At 50.9% G+C, this 23,595-nt stretch overlaps 1 protein-coding gene and 1 long non-coding RNA gene across 3 annotated transcripts in view; one reads left to right on the forward strand and one right to left on the reverse strand.

Annotated features, from left to right (window-relative positions):
* Positions 1-428: 428 nt before the first annotated feature.
* Positions 429-5,036, reverse strand: LOC138992145 (uncharacterized). 2 transcript variants are annotated; one of them, XR_011468058.1, is made up of 3 exons: positions 4,899-5,036; positions 4,315-4,449; positions 429-3,749 (listed from the first exon to the last, which is right to left on the reverse strand). It is a non-coding gene; the product is annotated as an uncharacterized lncRNA (long non-coding RNA). The 2 variants fall into 2 exon arrangements; XR_011468057.1 differs by lacking the exon at positions 4,899-5,036 and having other exon boundaries at positions 4,315-4,572.
* The window catches only part of HNF1B (HNF1 homeobox B), a 62,032-nt gene continuing 43,129 nt past the window's right edge, over positions 4,693-23,595 (forward strand). The window contains 5 exon segments of the mRNA XM_005888170.3: positions 4,693-5,225; positions 9,815-10,014; positions 14,687-14,951; positions 17,014-17,202; positions 17,204-17,247. Of these exon segments, the coding sequence (XP_005888232.2) occupies positions 4,882-5,225; positions 9,815-10,014; positions 14,687-14,951; positions 17,014-17,202; positions 17,204-17,247 (1,042 nt within the window). The 5' untranslated portion in view covers positions 4,693-4,881.

Raw genomic sequence — 23,595 nt, forward strand, 5'->3', positions numbered from 1 at the left:
CCAGCATCCCAGAAAGCTCCCTCATTACCCATCCCTGTGAATACATCCCCCAAAGTAACCTCAATTTTTTTAAGAGGACCATTGTAAAAGCCTTCATTGAATTTGTTACAGTGTTGCTTCTGTTTTATGTTTAGGTTTTTTTGACCACTGAGGCATGTGGGATCTTAGCTCTCCAACCAGGGATCAAATCTGCACCCTCTGTGTTGGAAGGCGAAGATTTAACCACTGGACCACCAGAGAAGTCCCAAGTAGCCTCAAATTTAACCTCTATCACCATGGATTAGTTTTTCCTGCTTTTTAACTTTATATAAATGGAGTCACACATGATATACCCATTTGGGTCTGGGAAAGGTATTTAGACTACTACTTCCTTGCTGACAACTAGAAAAATCAAGTATAAATAAGGACACAAAAATCACTCTTAGTGGTATTGTGGAGGAATGATTACTTGCTCATTTATTCAACAAGGTTTTATTGAGCATGTTTTATGGATCAGACACCTCTCCGGACATTGAAGAGTAAGTCATGAGACGGTCTCCATCTTCTTGGAGTTTACTTTCCATGGTGTCCCATTTCTAGTACTACTCAGAATTCCAGCCTGAGCTCATGTATCATCTGCCCAAAAGTCTGGAAATGGACAACGTGGTCATTCTGGAATTTCAAATCATGGAAAAAACAGGGAACTTAAATGGCCATCTTTCAAAAGCAGAATCAGAGAAGGTGCCCAGCCAAGCCTTTTGGGGGAGGTGAAGAGTTACCCGGAAAAGAGTTTTGTATCCAGAGATGGGAACTCAGGCTCTAATGACACAGTCTAGAATGCTCTCTAGGCTGCAACGCTGCTCTCTTAACAATAAGGCTTCCAACCACTTTCAGACTAGGATAGGGTGGTATTCATGCTTAACTCTAGAGATGCTTTCATTGTGAGGCTTTCTAGAGACTCTCCCGAATCAATGTGGAGAGGGGAGCATCAGAGAACAGAGAGGACTGGGTTCCCCCAGCTGTAAGCAAATCAGGGGAACCATGGAAAGTAGGAAGAAGACTGTGCACAAGCTCAGAAAGCAGGGTCACCTGGGCTGTGAAGTTACGGGGGAGACTGAGGCCATGGGAACCACAAGTGCCCTTCTGTGAAACTTCCAAGACGGTGCCCAGAAAACTTTCATAGACTAGTGAGCCAACTGGATTTTAAATTATCTTGGATCAGGGACTACATTTCCCCATAGAAAAATCTTGGGATGTGAAAGAGTGGATTCATTGTTTGAGTAGAAGAACCTAATCTGTTCTCCTTAAATTCAGTAACTCAAAAAAGAAAAACAAAAGCCGGGAATAAAAGAGCCCCAGAAGACCAGCTGCCTTACTTCTTTGCATGTTTTCATGATGGGTTGTCTCTTTCTAAACATGTCAGACACTTGAACCTGCAGTTACCAACTCATTATTTTTTCACCGTCACAAAAACCCAGTAGAGTATTAGGATCATTTTCCACCTAAGGAAACTGAGGCTCAGACGCTTATGCAACGCAAGCTTATCCAAGTTGCACAGCTGGTTAAGTAGATTGCAGAACCCACATTTAGGTCTGTTTGATGCCAACATCTGTTCTCTATTCTCTGCTGTGGAATCACAGCAGAATGCCCTCTTTCAACTTCCCATCTCCCAACACAGTAAAACTGGAGCCCTTTCTCTTTCATCCTAAAGCCCTACTCAAAAATCCTGAGCCCCAATCTCAACCCTTCTTTAACTTATTACAGGAGCTCCAAGCCACCTCTTTAAAACGTCCTACATCGTCTTTTCCCAGTTCTTTAAAATGGGGCTACTGTCTTAGTCCATCATTACTTTATCCTTTGTGAAGCATAAACAAGAGTATTTCACTTATGTTCTGGCTTCCTCTGTTCGGAGGAAGCCTAACCAAAGTGCTTTTTGAGATAATTCATTTGGTGAGTGTTTGTGACCCACATCCCTAAGGACCCTCTGCTGGGATCCTTCCACTTTTTCTTTCTAAATTTCCATATGAAGAGATAGATAATGGGTCTGCCCACAGATCTATAGCTGCAGTTACTTGGTGAGCACCCATATTGCATCAGGTAGTATATACCGATACCTGAGCAAGAGAGTTACAGGAAGCTGCTGACTTTGACTAGCCAGATTACCTGGACATGCATAGGAAATTTCCCTGTGCTCTGGGCAACGTTCTGTGTGTTTCCATTGGCTGGGGTAGGGGGGAAGAATGGGTTTGCTGACACCTGAATTTTGAGAGATAAGGAAGCTTGAGAGTCAGACTGGGCACACAGCAGTCGGAACTACAAATCAAAGCTTTGTTGTTAAAAGGGAAGTGATGGCTGGTTTTTTAATGGGTTTTCCCAGCTAAACACAGAAACTGATCTTCATTACACTTGACTGCTTCTATCATGATAGCAAGTGAGGGACAGAGAAAAAGCGATTGTTCTCCAGGGACATTTACTCTGAACACTTCATTATCCCTGCTGAGGGAAGCTGGGGAGGCAAAAAATGTTCTCCCATTGGGCTGAACTGTGAGGGGCAAGGAGGTGCCATATGTCACAACAAACTCCAAGACAATAAGGTGAAATGAAGAGCCCTCGTTTCTATGAACTTCTTACCCCTTTCTCGGGGAAAGACACTGAGATGCTGTAAAGGTCACCCAGAGCTCCGTGCACACAACCACCCCTTTCTCGTGGGTGGTCCAGGAGTACAGAGCAAACCCTGTAATTTAAAAAGTCAACCTAGGTCCTTAGCGGGGCTTCCCTGGTGGCTCAGTGGTAAAGAATCCTCCTGCCAATGCAGCAGACATGGGTTCCATCCCTGAGTCGGGAAAAAATCCCCTGGAGAAGGAAATGGCTACCCACTCCAGTATTCTTGCCTGGGAAATCCCATGGACAGAGAAGCCTGGCAGGGCCACTGTCCATGGGATCGCAAAAGAGTAGGGCATGACTTAGGGACTAAATAACAACGACAGGCTCCTTAGCAGCCTGACTTGGATCAACAACATCTGGGCTTCAGCCCTGGTACCTGAACCAAGCAGACAGATCTGATGACCCTCCGCATTCCCACTCCTACTCCTGCTGAAATTCCCCTCTTCCTCCTGTCTTTAAAAGGTGGGAAAGTGGGGAGACTTTGCTTAGAAGCTCCTTTGCAAATGCCCTGCTCATTCTGAATGTTTGTCCCTAAGCTCCCAGTCCCCCCCACGCCCAGCGCTGAATTTGCCTGGTTCTGAGAATCCTGAACCTCCCTAGGGCTAGATTTTACTACTAGGAACCGACTGCCTGCCTTCTCAGAAAAGTGTGAACACTGTTCCTGGAATACAGGGTTTCACAGGTGGGCTCACTCAGTGTACACAATGCCGCATCCTCTGGGCTTTAGGTTTCAGTATTTCTTAGGTGATGAACCTGAGGCTTAGAGAGGGGAAGGAGGTGTCCTCTGCCCCAGGAACTACGGGACTGTGAGCCATGGGTCCTAAAAAGCCCCCGCTACCCTGGATCTTCTGCAGGTCCAGGGCAGCCTGGAGTCGGGGCGCACCTCCTGCCTTCTTCCTCGCCTCTGAGCGCCTCCGTGAACTCCGATAGCGCTGAGAGGTTCCCGCCTTCCTTCCTGGGCCGGGCCGGCGTGAACAATCACTTCTGTCCCTCGCTGGCTTGGTCGGCCCCTTCCCAACTTGGCGTGGGAGTCGCCAGCCACCGCCGCCTTGACCTCGCGTCCACAGAGATCAGTCTCTGGCCCTGGGAACCGCTGTGTCCTGGAGCTGCGAATAAACCAGAAATCAGTGCGCCCAGAAGACGTGCGGCTTCACCTGCCCAGCCAACTTTCACTGGCAGAAAGGAGGCCCCTCAATCCCAGTTTTGCCCCGAACGCGCGCTTTGATATTCTGGGTTTTGAAGCCCGGGGGCCCGGACGCCCAGCTCCCCGCGGCTTGGCCGGGCTGGGTGCCGGTGCGGCCCCGCTGCACCCAGTTAGTCGGCGCCTCCTCTTCCCAAGGGTTCTCCCGGCCTCCTTCCCGCTGGCCTACGCTCTGGGACCGACAGTTCTGTAAATCCAAGCCGCCAGCCCCGGCGCCCGAAGGCCTGGGGTCGGCAGAGCGGTAACCCAGGTAGAACTCAGTGCCCGCCACCCACCCTGCATTCCACACTCACTCCCGCCCAACACGCCCCTCTTTCCCCAGGTCTCCGCGTCCACTTCCCTGCGGTCAGTTTCTTCCTCCGCCGGCCCGGCTCTCCGGGCCCACCGCTTGCAGGTTGGTCGGGACGCGTGCGAGAGTACCCCTCCTCCGTCTGCTTCTCCCAAGAGCACCCCAGCTTCCTCCAGCCCACCTGAGCCCCCGAGCGCAGTTTCTCCTTCTCTCCGGACTTAAAGCCGGACCCACAGCGGGTGGAAAAGTCCCGGCGCCTTGCACATCAGGCTGCAAGCTACTCGTTTAACGAGTCCAAAGGTCAGCTGAAGTTTGGCTGATAGACGGAAGCGGTACACGAATATCTTCAGACCCCCGGCGTGAATACCCTGGACCCTAGCATCCCGGCTCCCGGCTCGGGTCTCGGGCTCTCGGGTCTGCCTCTCACACTCTCACTCTCTCGGTTCCCCTCCCCCCGCGCCCCCCACCCCCACCCCACGCCGCCGACCATTTGCATCTTGCCGAAAGCCGGGCCCTCCCCGCTAATTTGCATATCTTATATGGCCTAATGGTGGCGATCATGGCAAGTTAGAAGTTTTCTGACTCCTCTCGGAGGAGACTCCGGGACCCCTGGGAGTAACAGGTGTCTGGAGGCTGAAGGGTGGGGGGGGTTCCTGGACTTGGGGTTCGCTTGTGAAACTCCCCTCCACCCTCCTCTCTCGCACCCACCCGCCCGCCCCCTCACCCCTTCTTTCTCTGTCCTTGGAAAATGGTGTCCAAGCTCACGTCGCTCCAGCAAGAACTCCTGAGCGCCCTGCTGAGCTCCGGGGTCACCAAGGAGGTGTTGATCCAGGCCTTGGAGGAGTTGCTGCCGTCCCCGAGTTTCGGGGTAAAGCTGGAGACGCTGCCCCTGTCCCCTGGGAGCGGGGCCGAGCCGGACACCAAGCCGGTCTTCCACACTCTGACGAACGGCCACGCCAAGGGCCGCCTGTCCGGAGACGAGGGCTCCGAAGACGGGGACGACTATGACACCCCTCCCATCCTCAAGGAGCTGCAAGCGCTCAACACCGAAGAGGCGGCGGAGCAGCGGGCGGAGGTGGACCGGATGCTCAGGTAGGCGCGGGCCGAGGTGCGGAGGGGTGCGCCTGAACACCCGGAGCCCTGGGCCCCGTGGCTGAGCCACACGGCCCCCGACTGCTGTTGCCAAGCCTGGTTTCCACCAGAGAAGTCCCCGGGGGGGCGCTCCGCTTCTCTTCCAACACCTGGACCCCTCCCAGCCCCTCAATCGGACGGCCCGAGCCCCGAAACTTCGTGAATTCCTGCCCAGCCCAGCGCCCGGGACCGGCGGGGCCCTCCCGGCTGTGTTGGGGTTCGGCCTGGGAGAACCGAGCTTGCAGAGCCGTTGCCCACGCGGCCGAAGGTGCGAATGGGCGCAGTGAAACCTCGGCAATTCGCCGGTGCGGAGGCTCCAGGCCCGCAGCAACCCCAGGCCACAAGCAGTTCTCCCGGGGAGCCGCATCTGCGGAACCGGCCTGTGGAGCCGCGTCCTGCGGCTCTCCACAGAGGGACCGGGGGCTCCGGGGCAGGGATCTGGGGGGTGCCTTCTCCGATGGGCGCTCTCGTCTGCAGCGCCCGCGCAAGTCCCCGAGGTTATCTGGAATCCCCAAAGCCCGTTTAGATCTGCGAAAGGAAATGCTTGCACGTTGTCGGGTTGGAGTGGACTCGCAAGGGGCAATGAAACCGCGTCTCTAGCAAGCGAGGGATCAGTGCGTTCAAGCCTTGGGTTTGCGGTGGATTTGGTGGGAGAAAGGAGGGCGTTCCCGGATCTCGCCGCTGACACCCCGGCGTCCCCGAGGAATCCAGGCAGGCCGGTTGCCCGGCCGTCTGTCTCCCGGCCCCGGGTGGTTTGCTAAGCCTTTCTGAGCGGCCTAGGGCTTTGACAGCTTGTTACTAATTATCCAAGGAGCCGAGCGGTTCCCTTAGACCGCATGTCGCTCCCAGCCAGGCTACTCTGGGACCGAGACCCTCGTTTGGCCTCAGACCCTCAGCGCCGCAGTCCCCAGGCAAGGCCAGGACCGGAGTCGCGCCCAGGACCGGGGCAACCCGGGTCACCCGCCCGCAGTGGCCGTTTGGGATGCGTTATGACCTTGCATTTGAATTTGCTACCTGGGGACCCGGCGGCTTACTCTCTAGCAAAACAATCAGGGGAATTTCTAGATTTTTTTTTTTTTTTCTAACTTCCCGAAAGTCTGTTGCTACAGTTAGTTCGTAGGGTTTGAGGTTCTTTCTTGCCTGGCGGGTTGCCCCCTTGGCGGCGGTTTCTCCCCCGCCCGGGCTAGGGGTGCAGGAAGGTGAGAGGGGTCAGAAGAGCGGCTGGGGCGCCGGGGCGGGCCGGAGATTGACCCCGGGCCGGGAGGAACCGCCGATGTCCGGCCGCCGGGCACCGGGGCCCGCGGGGCCTAGGCCCATCCGCCTGGCTGCAGGCACCCGCCTTCCAGCGGGGTTTTGGAAGAAGAACCTGGGGCGTCCCTCGGCACCCAGCCCCGCGCCGGGTTAGACGTGGCAAAGATGTAATATAAACTGAAGCACGTGGAGTTAGGGTGTTATTAATTTATTTCTATAAATCATCAACAGAAAGATACACAAAAAGTCGTGATTAGGTTGAACGGAGAGGCGGGTTATTCATTGGTGAAGTTGTAAACGCGGCTTCGAGAGGGAAGGAAAGGAGAAAGCGGACTCGCGAGGCTGTTCGCAGCTCCCAGCACACACGCACCGGGCTGCCCGGCCCTCCCAGGAGAGCTCCCGCGCCGCCCCGCGCCCCGCGCCTGACCCGGGCTGCCCCGGAGGTCGCCGACACCGCAGGCCGGGAGGGCACAGAGCCAGGCCCGGCCCTGGGCTCCGGACCTCAGCGCTCTTCGCTGCGCAGAGCTCCGGGCTCCAGGGGGCGGAGAGCCAGGCTAGAGGGCCCAAGACCCCCACGGGGGGCGGGGGTGGGGAACACACAGGCCGGGCCCTAAGGTTTCTCCTCCTTTCCCCAGCGGCTGCTAACTTCCCTCCCCCACCTTCAGGAGTGGTCAGACTTGATTAAAGTAATTTTTCAAGAAATCGCTAGCGGTCCCCAGGTCACTGCGCAGTTGGCTGCTACACGCCAGAGGCGCGCACTCCCCTTTTGGTCCACACTGCTCCGCTAAGGCGGAAAGAAAAGAACAGGACAAGTCACTCTGGGGAGCGGCTGGCCGCTCTTTCCATCTCCAAAAAGAGAGAGACGGGGAAAGCGGGTCGGGGCTGCGCGCTGCCGGTTCCGGCCCCGGCTCTAGGCTGGCGCGCGCGGTGAAAAGTTGGAAAGTTGGTTGCTCCCCAAGAAGCCCCGGGGGAGGCTTCTTAACGAAGAAATCGCGGCGATCGGAGCCGGGGTCCAGGGCCTCTCGGTTCGTGGCATTGTTTGGAAAGGAGCGTGCTGGGCCGACGAGGCGGGCGCCGAGGTCGGGCGCTTGACACCTGCGCCCTGAGGACAATGCCGGGCGCCCTTCTCCCGATCTGTGTGTTTACCCGGCTTGCGAACCCCAGATCACTGGCTGTATTTTTAAATTTCAAAACGTAACCGACTCTTGGGGCCCTTCCCGGTGAATCCATGAGAATTCTGTGGTCAGAGCTATAAAGGTGTAACTACGCCATCTTATCCCCAGGCTTTAATGCGGGCTGAAAGATTTGCTATCATTTATATGGTTTCCCTGGCCTTTTGTTTTTTGTTTTAAACCTTTTCAGTCGTTAAGCTAATTCACTTTTTCCACGGAATTATTTGCTCTCGGAATATTACACTATTTCAGTTAGGTTTCTTAAACACACAAAATAAATACTAGTAAAAAATTTAAACAAAACCAAAAATGTTAAAGAATCTGTCGAAGCAGCATTACCTTTAAAAACCCAAATACTTTGTCTAACTTTGGAAGCTGTTGTTGATATCTGTTGAAGGTGTTTTTTTACTCTAAAAATACTGTGCAAGTATTTAGCAGAAATAAACTTCTAAAATGAGTGCTAATGTTTACACGGGCATGTTCAAAATGTTACATTACTTTCCTCTTACTCAAGGTGAATTATCCATATTTGAAATGGACGCAGTTCCTCATTTTTTGTTCCTGTTTTTACTTAAATATTGTTGTATTACTTGGAAGTACCTTTATAAATACTTGAGATATTAAGCTATATGTAATTTTGAGTTTTCATTTATCAAAAACATCTCTATCAAAACTTGTGTTCTCATAAATTTAATATCAAAGACTTGCTAAAATAATCCCAATTTTTCAAATGCTTACAAAAATCTGTTTAATTACTAGGTTAAAAAAATTCATGACACAAAGGTGATTGTCATGTTGACATAGACATCATCTAGAAATAAATCACTTATTTCATCTTCACCTATATCTGGTTTTTTGCCCTCTGTTTTGCCCTCTGAAATTTTGCTTATTGTTACCTCTGAACCTAATTATTCCCTTCATTTTTTTCATGTTTTATCAGGCTATTATATACATCAACTGTAAGGGGATGCTGGGGTTTTTTAAGTTAATGATGTAGCTGCCTTAAACAAATAATATATATGGATCTATTGTTTCATGAATATCTTTGTTCTATATTGTGCACTCTTCTCTTAATTTTTGTTTTCAATTAGATTGCTCACTTTTCAATAAGCAAGAAAAGATATTGGCAACGTTGAAAACGTTTGGAATAAATTAAGAGGCACTAATACAGTGTTCTAAAGAAGTTTTTTTCCATTACCTGTGTTTATGAATGAAATGAACTTAAATGAAAAGTTTAAGTTCTTACCCCAAGCTTGAAATTTATGAGAAAGATTAACTTCCCGACACTCTTACCCTATCCAAGGAGACATGTAAGAATATAGAAAGAGAGTGGCATTTGGAATCATTCACATCTTATTCAGAAATTGAAATTATCCGTCTGTCTGTGTGGTCTTATTTGGGAGGCAGGGCTGTGAAGAATTTTTTGTTTTAATTTTATTTGCCTCACGTCAGTGCAGTGATTCCTCAGCCCCCCAGGAGAGGAACATCATTTCTTAAAAGTTTTCTGAAACTCTGAAAACTGTTTAACATTTGGCTAAGACGTCCTCCTTGCTTCTCCGGAGGTGGTCACTTATGTTTTACTGCCATTTTTTACGCAACAAGTGGAGACGCCCATCCCAAAGGGAGGTGATGTGGAAGAAGTCCAGGTGAATCTAGAGATGCTACCTCCTATCATGGGGATCAACCAGCCTAGTCACAAGCGAATGACACCTCTGCTCTTCCTTTAAAATCTCTCACATTCCAGGAAAGTGCAGGAAAGCAAAACAAACAAACAAACAAAAACGTAAAACAAAAACAAAAAGAAACACCCAGGAACTTTTCTTTCTGCTTCCAGAGAGAGAGAGTGCTGGGCTTGCTTTCCTATTACTGAAGCAAGGAAATCATCTTCCTCTTTATTCTCCCGATCTCAGTTGAAAGGGATGGAGTGCACTATATAGGAGCTTTCATCCCCTCTTTTGTCCAGGCTCTATTTCGGCCTCGCCTCTCTCCCCAGGATGTTACTTGGGCAGGAGGAGAAATAGGGGAAGGTCAGAGTTTTGCACAGAGTTTAAGGAAAACCTCTAGAAAGAGGATATTTGTCCCCGACCTCTTCCACCAGCATCCTAACCCTCTGCTTAATCTGTCTAGCGAGGACCCGTGGAGGGCTGCCAAAATGATCAAAGGCTACATGCAACAGCACAACATCCCTCAAAGGGAAGTAGTGGATGTCACCGGCCTGAACCAATCACACCTCTCCCAACATCTCAACAAAGGCACCCCCATGAAGACCCAGAAGCGCGCCGCCCTGTACACCTGGTACGTCCGAAAGCAGCGGGAGATCCTCCGACGTAAGTGCTTTCAACCGGCCTCTGCCTCAGCCAAGACTGACCTTTGCCCTAACTCTGACCCCTGTGCGATGCCTCAGTTTCCTTCTCATCAACAAGGTCTGCGTGGCACTTGGCAACTATAAGGAAGCTGTCAGGTGGATTTGATGCCCTGCAATGAGTTGGCTTATGTCATTTTCTTCTCCCGAGATGCCCTAGTCCCTAGCCAGTCGATTTGACAAGCCCATCGGTGTGTGTAGCACACCTTGAATGTTTTGGTCCCTGCTTGCAACATCTTTCTCTTTGAAACCAAGTAGGTAACAGCAGAATATTGAACCCAAAGTAAGCCAAGCATCTTCTCGCCTTGATCCATGACCATGGATCAGACTTTCCAAGGAAGACATTTAGTAGCAATCAATAATATTGATCACTGTTATTATTATTTTCCTTCTCTCTTGAAGAGTATAAAAAACAGAAGGCATTCGTACCTATAGATATGTTAGGAACTTGACCCTGTTGTTTGGGAGGATGGGGTGGGGGACGGGTACAACTGAGTTCTGAAGCAACTTAAGATGCTTACTCACATTTACCAAAGTTGGTAGAGCTTTGAGACCCCAGCTGGTGAGCCTGTCAGAGGAAGAATCTGCTTCTGGCTAAGGCAGGACTCAGTAAAAGCATCTGCATCTGCAACTCTGAGTGACGAATTCATATCCTTCCCATTGTCTTTCCCAAATTTCCTTTCTGTCCCAAGGTTTCTTCCACGCAATAACCCTGAGAGATTTTTGTTTGGAAGGCTAGGGAAGTTTGAACTGCATTTGAATGATAAGAGTATCAGTGACCTAGTGTTTTTATTTTAGGAAAAGTGTACTTTTACATTATATTTTGATTATTTCAATCCAGCCCTTTTTCTAGGAAAATTTTATGTAAGTTTTCGCTCTTCCCACATACTCTCCTCTGGGCTGTGGGCTTCTCTGTCTTTGTTCAGATATGAGTTTCCACCACTTTCTGGGCTGAGTTTTTCCCCTCTTACTAGAGGACTACTTTTAAAAATCACTCTTGTTTTCTGTCACACACTGCCCTGAAGTGATGGTTTCAGTATTTATTGTCTCAATGTCCATGGGCTGGAAAGGCCTTCAAAATGCAAGGAAAGGGTTAGGGGTTCACCTTATATTGCAGTGATTTGCTCTTTTGCTGGGAGCATTAGATAAGTTGGAGCTTCCCTGGTGGTTAGATAAGTAGGTTATAAGAAGCACAGTGAGAGGAAGAGACCCCTTTTAAACTCTGTGATGATCCACCATCCATGGTGACTATGTCTTTAAGAATTTGTGTGTCTGACATGAAGCAACTCTCTGTAATTCCTGTAAAGCCCAAGAAAAATCTTCAGGAGCCATAGTCTCCCAAAGGCCAGAGAACCCGTGGGATGCGCTTTCACTCCAATCCAAGCCTCAGGCATCATCTCCCATTTGAGTTGCCTCTCTGTGTTCTGTGGGATTTCCCTCAGAAAGATGGAGGCAGGAAAGATCAACCAAAAACTTCTAAAAGATAGAAGTCCCAGAAAGGTTCTCAAGATGCTTGAGAATGACATTTTGCAAAAATGTATGACCATCTCTGCAAAGGATTTTTCAATTATTGTTATTATTGTTTTAAAGTCCCATGAGACAGAAAGCTTAAGAAGCATCCCTTCATTCTGTAAATATTATATGGGCACCACAGAGTCAGACACAACTGAAGCGACTTAGCAGCAGCAGCAGCATGAGGTGCCAAGCACTTGCTGGCCTGTGAGATACACAGGTTCTTTTCTCCAGGGACTTACAACCTAGTGAGGAAGATGAGATGTTTGAATAAATAATGACAGCTTTCTAAAAGCTGTTATAAAAGTGTACGCAAGGGACAGCCAGAGGAATTGCTAAATTGCCTAGAGACATCTTGGAGGGCTTCCTGGAGGAGGTGTCATTTGAACCAATTCTTGAAGGTTAAATACAAGATATACTAGCACCGGATAAAAAATAGGAAGAGAGGTGAATAAAAGAAGGACACAAGTGGACAAGTGACAAGTAGTAAGAGAAAATCGGGAGAATAAAAAACACACATGATAACAAATTTTCATAAGAAGCTAAAAGTAATAAGTGGTAATATTCATGAGCCTATCTTCACAGATAGAATCTCCTTGTCCAGACTGGCTCTTGAGCCTATAAAGAAGTTACTGATGCCATCTTCTCCAAGTTAATTTTTATGGGCAACAAACATTTTCTGTGCACCACCCCCCTGCCCTCCTGCCATTAATCTGGAAAGAAGTAGGGGAGAGTTGGTGGTGGGTGGAGAATGTGTGGGAGTCTGGTTCTTCAAAAAGGGCAGCCAACAGCCAGAGGCGGCCCCTACCCTGTGGGCAGCTGTGAGTGCATCTCACACCCACCACAGGCAGAACTTCAGGAGTAGGTTCTGTGACCTGCATCCAAGGCCAGTTGGAAGGTTTTCTGGGTGTGTGCTTTGGGTTTGTTTTTAGTGAGAGGTGATGTATATGGGGCATCACCATCAAGGGTTGTGAGTTCAGTGTCTACAGGCTAGGTTCACATCCTGGCTCCTGCCCATGCCTCTAATGGGTCTGAACCGCAAATTTCTTCATGGAGATAACAATTCTTCTAAGAGAGGTGTGAGAGTTAGTTGAAGGGATACATTTGGAGGACTTTGTATAATAACCTCACTGTAGAAATGGTTCATTACACGTTCACTGTGATGACAGGTTATCTCTTCACATCAAATGAGGAACCTTGTATTGATCCTGGGTCCTTGCGATTATCTGTAGTGGCTTTGGCTGTTATTCACGACAACTCCACAGGACCACAGGGAGGAGAGGAGACACTGAGACATACATCCACTGAGCAGGGGACTTCCTTCTCCCCGCTCTGATTGTCCCAAACTCCCTGCACTTAGATGGCTGCTGTGAAGACCAAATAATACAGGAATTGTAAAAGCACTTTGAAAAGTAGAACTTCCCTGGGAATTTGGATGACCATCATTGTCGTCACCATCATCCTGACCAGAGGCATATGTTCTAAAAGACTCTTTAGGGCCCTTAAGTCCTCACCAGGCCCATTCCACAGGCAGAGAAGCCAAGGGACCAGGAATTGCAGAACTTGGCTGGGACCCTCATTATCCCATGGAGTCAGTGACTTCCTGCTAGTAGATGTGGCAGAGACACTCTTAGGTATCTAAAGGAATTATTGGGAACCAGTGAAAACAGAGCCCAAAGTGGCCTGAGAGTCTTCCAAAGTGGATGGGGCCCCAATCAAGGGTTCCAGTGACATGTTCTGTCTGTCTACCAAGGACACAGCTCGTTAACTCGGCTGATCAACAACTAATTAAACAAAGGCCAGCACTACTTGTATCCGGGGTCTAGGCTTGTTAGGGACCCACCACTACTTGATGGGCCAAAATGGAAACGGATCTTTAGATCTTAGCAAGTTCCCTATTGCTGGAGGTAGGTAGGTGGAAGGCCGCACGCTAGGGTGTTATGCAGAGGATTCAAGCTGTGGCCTGACTTTGGACCTTGAGAGTTTTCTGAGACGTGCAGAAAGGACTCCAGGAACCAAGAAAGAAAAACATCAAGGTCCAGAACACGGGGACCAGGAGTTAGGAAATGAATCTGTTTTGGGTTCTTGCTCAGCAGGGTGCTTGGCCTCTCTGCTTGGTCATCTGTAAAATGGAGTTAATACCATGATGAACTCTGCTTCATGCAGATGTAAGGAAGAGAACAAGGAGGCTGCCTCTTTCATGAGTAAATATCAAATCTCATTGCAGCCACAGAGGCTAGGGGATCACCACTGGGTGATTTGTCATCTTTCATTCATTCAATCAAAATATATTGAGGGTCATGATATGCCTGGGTCCTGGGAATTGGACTGTCAGGGGGCTCCATACCATCTATATTTACTTGTCTCCAATTCTTAAAACACCATTCTTAAGAAAGTCCTGAGTTTGCCATCTCTTGCACTTCCCATCTTTCAAATGTGTGGGCAGGTGTGTAAGACCTTTCCCTCTTGGGCTGTTCTCCTCATAAATGGACCCCTGAACACACACACACATCATTGCCTTTGAGATGATTGAGCTCTAAAGAGCTGCTGCTTCTTTTTCCAATACAAAGGTCCAGTTATATTTATTTCAAAGCAGTAGTCAAAAGGTTTGGGGTTTGCGGTTTTTCAAAGAGCATAACATAATGTGGATCCCTAGGATCTATGAGTAGAGAGAGCTATTTTCAGCCTCTGAACATTTTGTCTAAGTGCAAGCTGTACCTTTTAGCATTTTTCCCTCTAGACCTGAGACTTGGTGGAACTCATCTCCTTGACATCAAAACACAAGACTTCAGGATTCAGAGTGTTGCTTCATGTCTGAGAGCCAGTGAGCCAATGAAATAATAGTAATAATAAATTGTCCTGAGAACAATGGTCAGCCACGTTTGAGCTCCTCCAAAGAAAGGAAAGGGGTTGGTTTTGGTGGAGCCAACAGAAATGAGCAGTGAGGGGCCTGGGGTGAGCCTGCCCCCACCCCTGTATTCCCACCTATAGTTAACAGCAGACCCCCAAAGCTCAGGGGAGAGACATAAAGGTATTTTTGTCCATTGATCTGTCTGTCTGTCTGTCTGTCTACCTGCTGAGTGAAGGCTACAGACCCTATCAAATCTACTCCTTTCTCTTTTCAGAATTCAACCAGACAGTCCAGAGTTCTGGAAATTTGACAGACAAAAGCAGTCAGGATCAGCTGCTGTTTCTCTTTCCAGAGTTCAGTCAACAGAGCCAGGGGCCTGGGCAGTCCGATGACGCCTGCTCTGAGCCCACCAACAAGAAGATGCGTCGCAACCGGTTCAAATGGGGGCCCGCGTCCCAGCAAATCTTGTACCAGGCCTACGACCGGCAAAAGAACCCCAGCAAGGAAGAGAGGGAGGCCTTAGTGGAGGAGTGTAACAGGTAACGCCACCGGAAGCTCCCCCAGAGCAGGCGGGCGAGCACAGGGGCCTGAGCTCCACCCCTCGGTCCTGGAAGGTTGAGACGCTAGTGGTGCTGTGCTGAGTCGCTCAATCGTGTCCGACTCTTTGCCACCCCGTGGACCATAGCCCGCCAAGCTCCTCTATTCATGGGGAATCTCCAGGCAAGAATACTGGAGTGGGTTGGCATGCACTCCTCTAGGGGATCTTCCCAACCCAGGGATTGAACCCAGGTCTCCCACATTGCAGGCGGATTCCTTACCGTCTGAGCCACCAGGGAAGCCCACTTATCCAGCTAAATGTGGCTAAATCGGGCTTTCGCAAAGTGTGTCCCGCAGAACCCTCATTTCAAGTCATTAATAAATCAGTCTAAGAACCATCATCTGCGTAACTTTCTCTTAGGGGGTCACAACGTGCATTCCTATATTAAAGGCTCTGAGAAGTCCTGCAGTCAAGAAACACACTTCACTTTGCTGAACTGATTGTTAACCAGGGGATGTCTTTCTGTGGCATAGCCCTGTGAACTGTTATCCCAGGGAATGATGGAGAATGATGGTCTAAAATATGCCAATGAAGGGAGAATCGTGCGTTTGATCCCCCTACAGACCAAGGGAAAGCTATTCCTTAGCCATAGACTGGCTTTGGACGAGACCAAATGTTGGTTCAAAGGGAAACTTAGCAAGAGAGCAAGAATTGGTCAGAATTCCCTCCACTCTGCCCACACTGATTAGAGTTGTTTTTGTAGAGTTCATTTGTTTTTAATGACATGGCATTTTTTTTAAGCTTTTATTTTGTATTGGGGTATAGCCGATTAACAAACAACGTTGTGATGGTTTAGGTGAACAGTGAAGGGACTCAGCCACGCATATATATGTGTATCCATTCTCCCCCAAATCCCCTCCCACCCAGGCTGTCACATTTTAAAGAAAACTATTAGAAAATCCTCTATATATCCTTTAGCTTCATTCTTGCCCCATCTGCTCTGATTCCAACCTTCACTTTTTAAAAAATCTGCTCTTTGCTTTGGCTAAGACCTGTGTGTTCTCTCTGTCTCTGGGCTGGACCAGCTCTGGCAGGGAGATGATGCAGCTAGGGAAGTCTGGCAGGGGCCTGGGGAGATGAAACCATCTGCCCAGATGTGTCACAGAGTCCTCAGCTGTGCTCTGGCCCCCACTGATGAGAGGGAAGCCCCCCAGTATCCAGTGGTGTCTAAGAATCTCTCTCACGACTGGCCCTGGGGTTTCCTCAGCGATGATGACTGGAGACCAGCTGTCTCTGCTGTGTCCTCATTTATACCTCACCCAGCCTGCCCTTTGGAAGGAATTCCTATTATGTGACTAAGGGATCTGGCTTCCATGGCACCTTTGTGGGGTGTCCAAACCCTGGAAGACCAGAAGTCCGTTCAGAGTGCTATGGAGGGGCTCAGACTAGGCCAGCAAACGAAATGGTCTTTTGTAGGACAGGAAAAATAGTCACATACGGTGTCAGGAGGCTCACCTGGACCTTCCGCCTGAGATGCCTGTCCCTCACCTTCCTCTCTTGTTCAGGAGCCACACCAAAGGCTAAGCCCCAGACTTCTGGGGCAGTGAGCCTGCTCAGAACCTGTGTTCCACACTGCTCCAGCCATCCAGCCATCTCATCAGATAACTACCCAGGCTGGCCATTTCTCAGGCTTCCAATACTCTATCCTTGAACGCTTCACACTCCTTGCCATCACCCACCCCCCGCTCCATGATAGTATGCATATGTGCTCAGTCACTCACTCGTGTCCAACTCTTTGTGACCCCATGGACTGTATGTTACCTCGCTAGGCTCCTCTGTGCATGGGATTTCCCAGGCAGTAATACTAGAGTGACTTGTCATTCCCTTCTCCCAGGGATCTTCCTGACCCAGAGATTGAACCTGAGTCTCCTATCTGACAGGCGGATTCTTTGACCACTGAGCCACCAGGGAAGCCCCCCGCTGTCGTGTACCTGGGGCCAAATGCCAGGGGGCCTCCCCACCGACCACCCTCACTTACCGTCTCCCCTCTCTCCTATTCTCAGGGCAGAATGTTTGCAGCGAGGCGTCTCGCCCTCCAAAGCCCACGGCCTGGGCTCCAACCTGGTCACTGAGGTCCGCGTCTACAACTGGTTCGCAAACCGCAGGAAGGAGGAGGCGTTCCGGCAGAAGCTGGCCATGGACGCCTACAGCTCCAGCCAGACGCATGGCCTGAACACCCTGCTCTCCCATGGCTCCCCACCACCAGCCCAGCACCTCCCCTCCAAACAAGCTGCCAGGTAAGCAGGGCCCAGCCCCACCGCTTGGCAACCTGACCTTCTGGCTTTTCCCCCAGGGGTCTCATGATGTCTCAGAAAAGGAAATGCTTTGGGACGGTCCTAGGGCTGACTTCCTTCTTCTGCTGAACAGTTCTCATGAGAGTTGCATGTAGCCATGGTCAGATTTCCTCTGCATCCTTGCTCAGCCTCCAGGGAGCCCTGCTCCCCATTCTTCTCTAGGCTCTTTTCTTCTGTGTGAGTGTGGGTGTTGGGGCGGGGGGGCGGGGGGGATGCTGCTGACTCAGCAGGTCAGGGCCGCCGCCGGATGAGATGGAGCAGCCTGTCTTGTCGGTGTGCCGGGTCCACACCGCCGGCAGAGGGGTCGCCCGTTCATGTGCATCCCCAGGGCTCTGTCCAGCTACAGTAGGAGTCGTCCAGGGGCCTCTGGGCAAGGACCCCTCTGCTTGGGGACATCTGTGCGCTCCCAGAGTTAGGGTAGGGTTGGTCACATGAAACCTTGGCAGTGATGAGTTGGTCAAAATCGGCTGAGTACCTACTGTGTGCTGTGTGTGCCAGGCCCCGCCCGCCTGGGTGAGGATGCCCCTGTTCTGGGGCGTGGGCTTGTCAGGACAGAATCCCACACCTTCCTTCCTGGTGGGAGACCACCCCCATGTGCTGAGGGCCACGTGGGTCCTTCTGGGAAAGCTGGCTTCTTCCCAGTGTGATGAGTTTACTGAGGTTGGTGTGGTGCCGGTGTAGACAGAGCGTGTACGGTCTACTGCCTGCTCGGGGAGGGGTTTGCAGACGGAGTCGAGTGCCACTTCCAACTCTGGGGATGGTTCTAAACTGCTCTGCACCCTCACCAGCTGGTTGCCCTTCTGCTGGGAGAGGCCTGAGACCGGGGACCTGACCTGAGTGCCAGGGGCACTGGCTCGGAGCCCCGACCTGATCCATCTGCAAGCATCCATTCTGCACTGTGCCCCCACCCCCCACACCGCAGGCATGACCTCCTCAGGGGTCTCTGTCCAGCGTGAAGCCTGGGCCAGGGAGGGGTGCTTTTCTGGGTGCTGTTGCCACCGAAGGGAAGAGCTCAGCCACATAGGAAGAAAGTTGGGGTCACTCCTGAGAGGCAGAGAAGCCTGCAGATGATCACTGGCCCGATGGCAAAGTAATGCAGCCCCTCTGCGGTAGTAATCCACAGAGCTGGAGCTGAGAGCTGCGGGGGGCGTGGCTGGGGCAAGGGGCGTTATTGAGAAGACAATGGCCATTGTGCTGGGACCTGTGATCTCCACACCAAAGTCAGGGAGCCTGCAAGCCAAACAAAGGCCCAGTGGCTTTCTGACAAGCTGGGGTTGTGGTGAGGTCACCACGGGGTCGTCGGCTTAGGCATTCTGTATAGTGGCAGGAGACCCAGAGAGGCGGGGCTGGAGGGGCCAGAGCAGGTACTAGGGCCTGGGCAGAGGGCCGGGCAGCACAGCCAAGACACCACCGATCGATCGGCCTCAGAAGGCACGTTCCACTGGACGTGGATTCTCCGGAGTCCCCGGAAGTTGAGACCGTGTTACATATCAGGAAATGTTAGAACTGGGAGGTACTCGGAAGAAGGAAATTGAGGCCCAGGAAAAGGTAGTAACTTTGCAGAGTTCCCCAAGGTGATGGTAGTGGAACAAGGACTAGAACCCAGGGCTGTAGAATCCCACCCTGTGCCTCCCTACAGCACAGACAGGCTGAGTGCGGGCACCAAGCTAGTGATGAGTAAGACACACGCCCCTGCCCCTGGGGGCCTCTGGGCTAGTTGGGAGGCTGGCGTGGAGAACTGCCAGGGATCAAGTTTATCTTTGAGAGTTTTGTGCCCCTTTGTAGGGAGGACCTGCTATTTATGGAACAATAATTATGGGCCACTGTATATTTTTAGTGCCTACCTTTCTCTCTGCCTGAATTTTAACTCAGTTCATCACGATGGTCCACACCCACCAGGGACTGATTCTCTGGACTTAGTTTTGAATCCTGGTTCTAACCCCCATAACCTGCAGCGCGGCCAGTTCATAGAATTTCTTTCTGAGTTTCCTGTCTGTGAAATGGAGATAGGGTACCTAGAACCTGCGGTCCACGTGAGAATTCAATGAGAGACTGTGTGAACAGCATCTTTCCCAGTAAACCATAACTGTTTTGTTGTTGTTAGTCGCTGTTGTGTCTGACTCTTTTGCGACCCCATGGACTGTAGCCCGCCAGGCTCCTCTGTTCATGGGATTTCCCAGGCAAGAATACTGGAGTGGGTTGCCATTTCCTTCTCCAGGGCATCTTCCCAACCCAGGGATCGAACCCACATCTCCTGCATTGGCAGGAGGATTCTTTATCACTGACCCACCAGGAAAGCCCAAACCATAATTACTGTCACCATTGTCGTTATCGGACTTCCCTGGTGGCTCAGACAGTAAAGCTTCTGTCTACAATGCGGGAGACTCGAGTTCAAGCCCTGGGTTGGGAAGATCCCCTGGAGAAGGAAATGGCAATCCACTCCAGTATTATTGCCTGGAAAATCCCATGGACAGAGGAGCCTGGTAGGCTACAGTCTATGGGGTCACAAAGAGTCGGACACAACTGAGTGACTTCACTTTCACTTTCACTTTATCATTATCACAGAAAGCTAAACAAGTGGTCATGGCAAGAGTCAGTTCAGTTCAATTGCTCAGCCGTGTCCAATTCTGTGACCCCATGGGCTGTAGCACAGGAGGCTTCCCTGTTCATCACCAACTCACAGAGCTTGCTCAAACTCATGTCTATCAAGTCAGTGATGCCATCCAACCATCTCATCCTTTGTCATCCCCTTCTCCTCCCACCTTCAATCTTTCCCAGCATCAGGGTCTTTTCCAATGAGTCAGTTCTTCGCATCAGGTGGCCAAAGTACTGGAGTTTCAGCTTCAGCATCAGTCCTTCCAATGAATATTCAGGACTGATCTCCTTTAGGATTGACTGGTTGGATCTCCTTGCAGTCCAAGGGACTCTCAAGAGTCTTCTCCAACACCACAGTTCAAAACCATCAATTCTTCTTTAGAATTGATGTTCAGCTTTCTTTATAGTCCAACTCTCACACCCATACATGACTACTGGAAAAACCATAGCTTTGAGTGTAGGACCTTTGTTGGCAAAATAACGTCTCTGCTTTTTAATATGCTGTCTAGGTTGGTCGTAGCTTTTCTGCCATAGCTTTTCAAGCCTCTTTTGTGACAGGCAGCAGGAATCTATTTCCTTTTCAGTTTCACAGATTGGGGCCTTATTGCTAAGAGACAGTGAAATGTTCTGGCCCTGAGGCTGGGGTATAGGATGCTACACCCCAGGAAGTGTCCCCGTCATCAGCTCCCAGGGTGGGCAGCACATGAGCTGTGACTGTCTCCTGGGAAGTGTGCCCAGGGCCACCCAGATGACAGGCTGAAGCCCAGCGCTTGGGGAAGTTTTGGTCTGCATTCCTCATGATATGCTTACTTCCCATCATGGTCCCTGCAACCAAGGTATGGTCTCTAACCAAGCCCCAAACATACCTGGATGCAGAAAAGAGCTCTACAGTGGCCAAGGAGAAACGAACATCCAGGCTCAAGACTCACAACTTGAGTTGCGAGTCCCCATCCCCAAGACAAAGTCCCCATCCCCAAGCCCCCACCTTCTCCCCTCTTTCCCCTCCAAATCCCAATCCTCGAGCCAGGAGGACAGGAGGCACCTCGAGACGCATCTTCCCTTGACCCTTCTCCCTGGGGAGGAGAGCATCTGTTCTGTACCTGAGCCCCCGCCCTCCTGGCCACGCTGACAGCGCTGTGGCCCCACCTGCCCATGGTGACCACAGCGTGACCCTGGCCCTGGAATGTCCGGCACAATAGGAGTGGCAGGAGGAGCCCTTTGCCTCTGTCAGCGGCTGATTGGTTACAAGGTGCCCTACAAACACATGGTCAGCAGAATCAGCTGTTTTCAGCGTTGCCCCTCCCGGCTTTACAATCACACGCCAGCATGCAGCCCAGGGTTGTCATGGCTTTGTGTCCCTCATGCATGCTTAATTGACAATTAAGTTGGGGCTTTGAACAAGCCTGGCTGCCTCTGATGGGCCTTCATCTTTCCAGGGAGTGTCACAGGGGCACCCTTTGTTTGCTCTGCTTGGGGGCCTGGAGTTACTGTAGCCGGCTGCCAGCAGCCATTTATCTTCAGCCGGGAAGGCCTTTATCTGCAGCCCCCCATCCCAGCTCTCGCCAGCAGGAGCTGTCCCCGGTTATAGGCCCTGTGACAGCCCATTCTGAGGCCATTGAGCAGGCCCGGAGTGATGGCTCCGACCTCCATTCTGGAGCAGAATCAAGGGAAAGGCCCCCCAAAGGTCAGAGAGCAGGGCTGTGGTGAGGAAGCGGACTGGTTGGAGACTGGTGCCTGTATTGATCCGCCCGAGGAGGAGGAGGAAGTTGGCGTGGGATGGAAGCTGGGCCAGCCTTGGCTCAAGCCCTGGGATCGGCTACATCATCTCTGGTGGCCTTGTGTACTGTCCCCTCCTGACTGTGGCAAACTCGCCCAGCTGCCTCCAGCAAGGTCTCTTGGCCTCCTTGCAACACCAAGGGAGGGGCAGAGGTCTCCATCAGCCTTCACTCACCCAACACCTGATCTTCTGTATCACCTTTCAAGGAGGTAGAGGCTCATTCTCCTGGAAATAAAGGGAGTCCCAGAGGCAAGAAGGAGCCTCGCAGGATAACCTTTGGATGCCCTGAGCCCCAAAGCCTCTTTACCCAAGAGGAGAGGTGTCTTTCTTTTGTGTTGTTGTTTTGTTACCATTTTACTTCTTCATTTTTGGCAGTGCAGGGTCTTTGTTGCTGTGTGGGTTTTCTCTGATTAAGGCAAGCAGGAGCTATTTTCTAGTTGTGATGCAAGGACTTCTCTTGTCCCAGAGCAAGGATGCACAGGCTTGAGTAATTGCAACTCCCAGGCTTCAGAGCACAGGCTCAATAGTTCCCTGGTGGCTCAGGGGTAAAGAAGCTACCTGCCAACGTAGGAGACACGGGTTCGATCCCTGATCTGGGAAGATCCCACATGCCGTGGGGCAACTAAGCCGGTGGGCCACTACTATTACAGAGGCGTGTATTTCTGTGGCTGCTTGCTCCTCCCTCCCTGCAAATGCTATTCCTCCCTCTCCTAGCCCAGGGCTGTCCTTGTCCCGCCCCCCGATCACCCCCGCCCCACCAAAGTCAGATCAGAGCTGGAGAACCAGAGAATCCTGCCTCCCGCCTCTCCCTCATCCCCTGTTACATCTCTAACTTGCCTGCAGAAATCTAACCCTGGGTCTTAGACTAACCAGATCCTGAGTCAGGACATCCATGTGGTCACTCTGACTTTCCCTAACAGTGAAATCTACAGAATCCAAGGAAATCTCAAAAGTGCCCAGTGGCAGGGTTGTGAGTAACTTTGAATAATCAGCTAATACTGATTGAGCCCTTCCTGGATACCAGGCCCTGGGCTGATATTTGCATCATCTTATTGAATCCTCACAACTTCGTAGGATAGACACTGTCTATATCCTTACCCCATTTTATAATCAAGGAAGGTGAGGTGTTTAGAATGCAAGTATTTTGTCCAACTTCCCCAGTGGCTCAGTGGTAAACAATCTGCCTGCAATTCAGGAGACGCAGTAGACACAGGTTCAATCCCTGGGTGGGGAAAAATCTCCTGAAAGATGAAATGGCAACCCACTCCAGTATTCTTGCCTGGAGAATCCCATGGACAGGGGGGCCTGACAGGCTACAGTCCACAGGATCGCAAAGAGTCAAACACAACTGAGTGACTGAGCATGCATGCACATAGAGTTCATAAGCGGCAGAGACTGGTTTTGAAGGGATACACCCGACTTTCTCTTTGCATTACGCAGATGCTGAGCACTTTCAAGCATGGAAAGCAACACACAGGATCCTCCCACAGTTCCTTCTTCTCCCACATTCTTACTATTCCTCTTTGAATGACAAAGGGGCTTTAAGGGTGGGGTCTCCCAGTCTGGCAATTTGGCGGCTTCCCTGGCTTATTCCACCCCCAACCCGCGCAACTGTTGCCCCTGACCAAGGTGGATTCTGTGCCCTGCCCAGGGAAGAAATTAAAGCCCCCTCTTCCACCACCCCATCCCCATCTGGGTGGAGAGTTGAACTGCCCTTGCAGTCGGCACTGTCTGGGGCACTAAATGCCTTAACAACTTAATGGGGCTGTGGAGACAGTGCGAGCACCACCTCGGCTCACCTCTGGAGTCCCACCCACTCCCAGGGCAGCAGACAAGCTGAGGGGGTTTATGAGGGCAGTTGTAAAAATATTCATCTCCGCAGCAGCAAACCTCCCCATAGAAAAGAAGCCCCATTGTCC

This window comes from Bos mutus, chromosome 19, assembly GCF_027580195.1.
Source record: "Bos mutus isolate GX-2022 chromosome 19, NWIPB_WYAK_1.1, whole genome shotgun sequence".
NCBI classification, from domain to species: Eukaryota; Metazoa; Chordata; class Mammalia; order Artiodactyla; family Bovidae; genus Bos; species Bos mutus.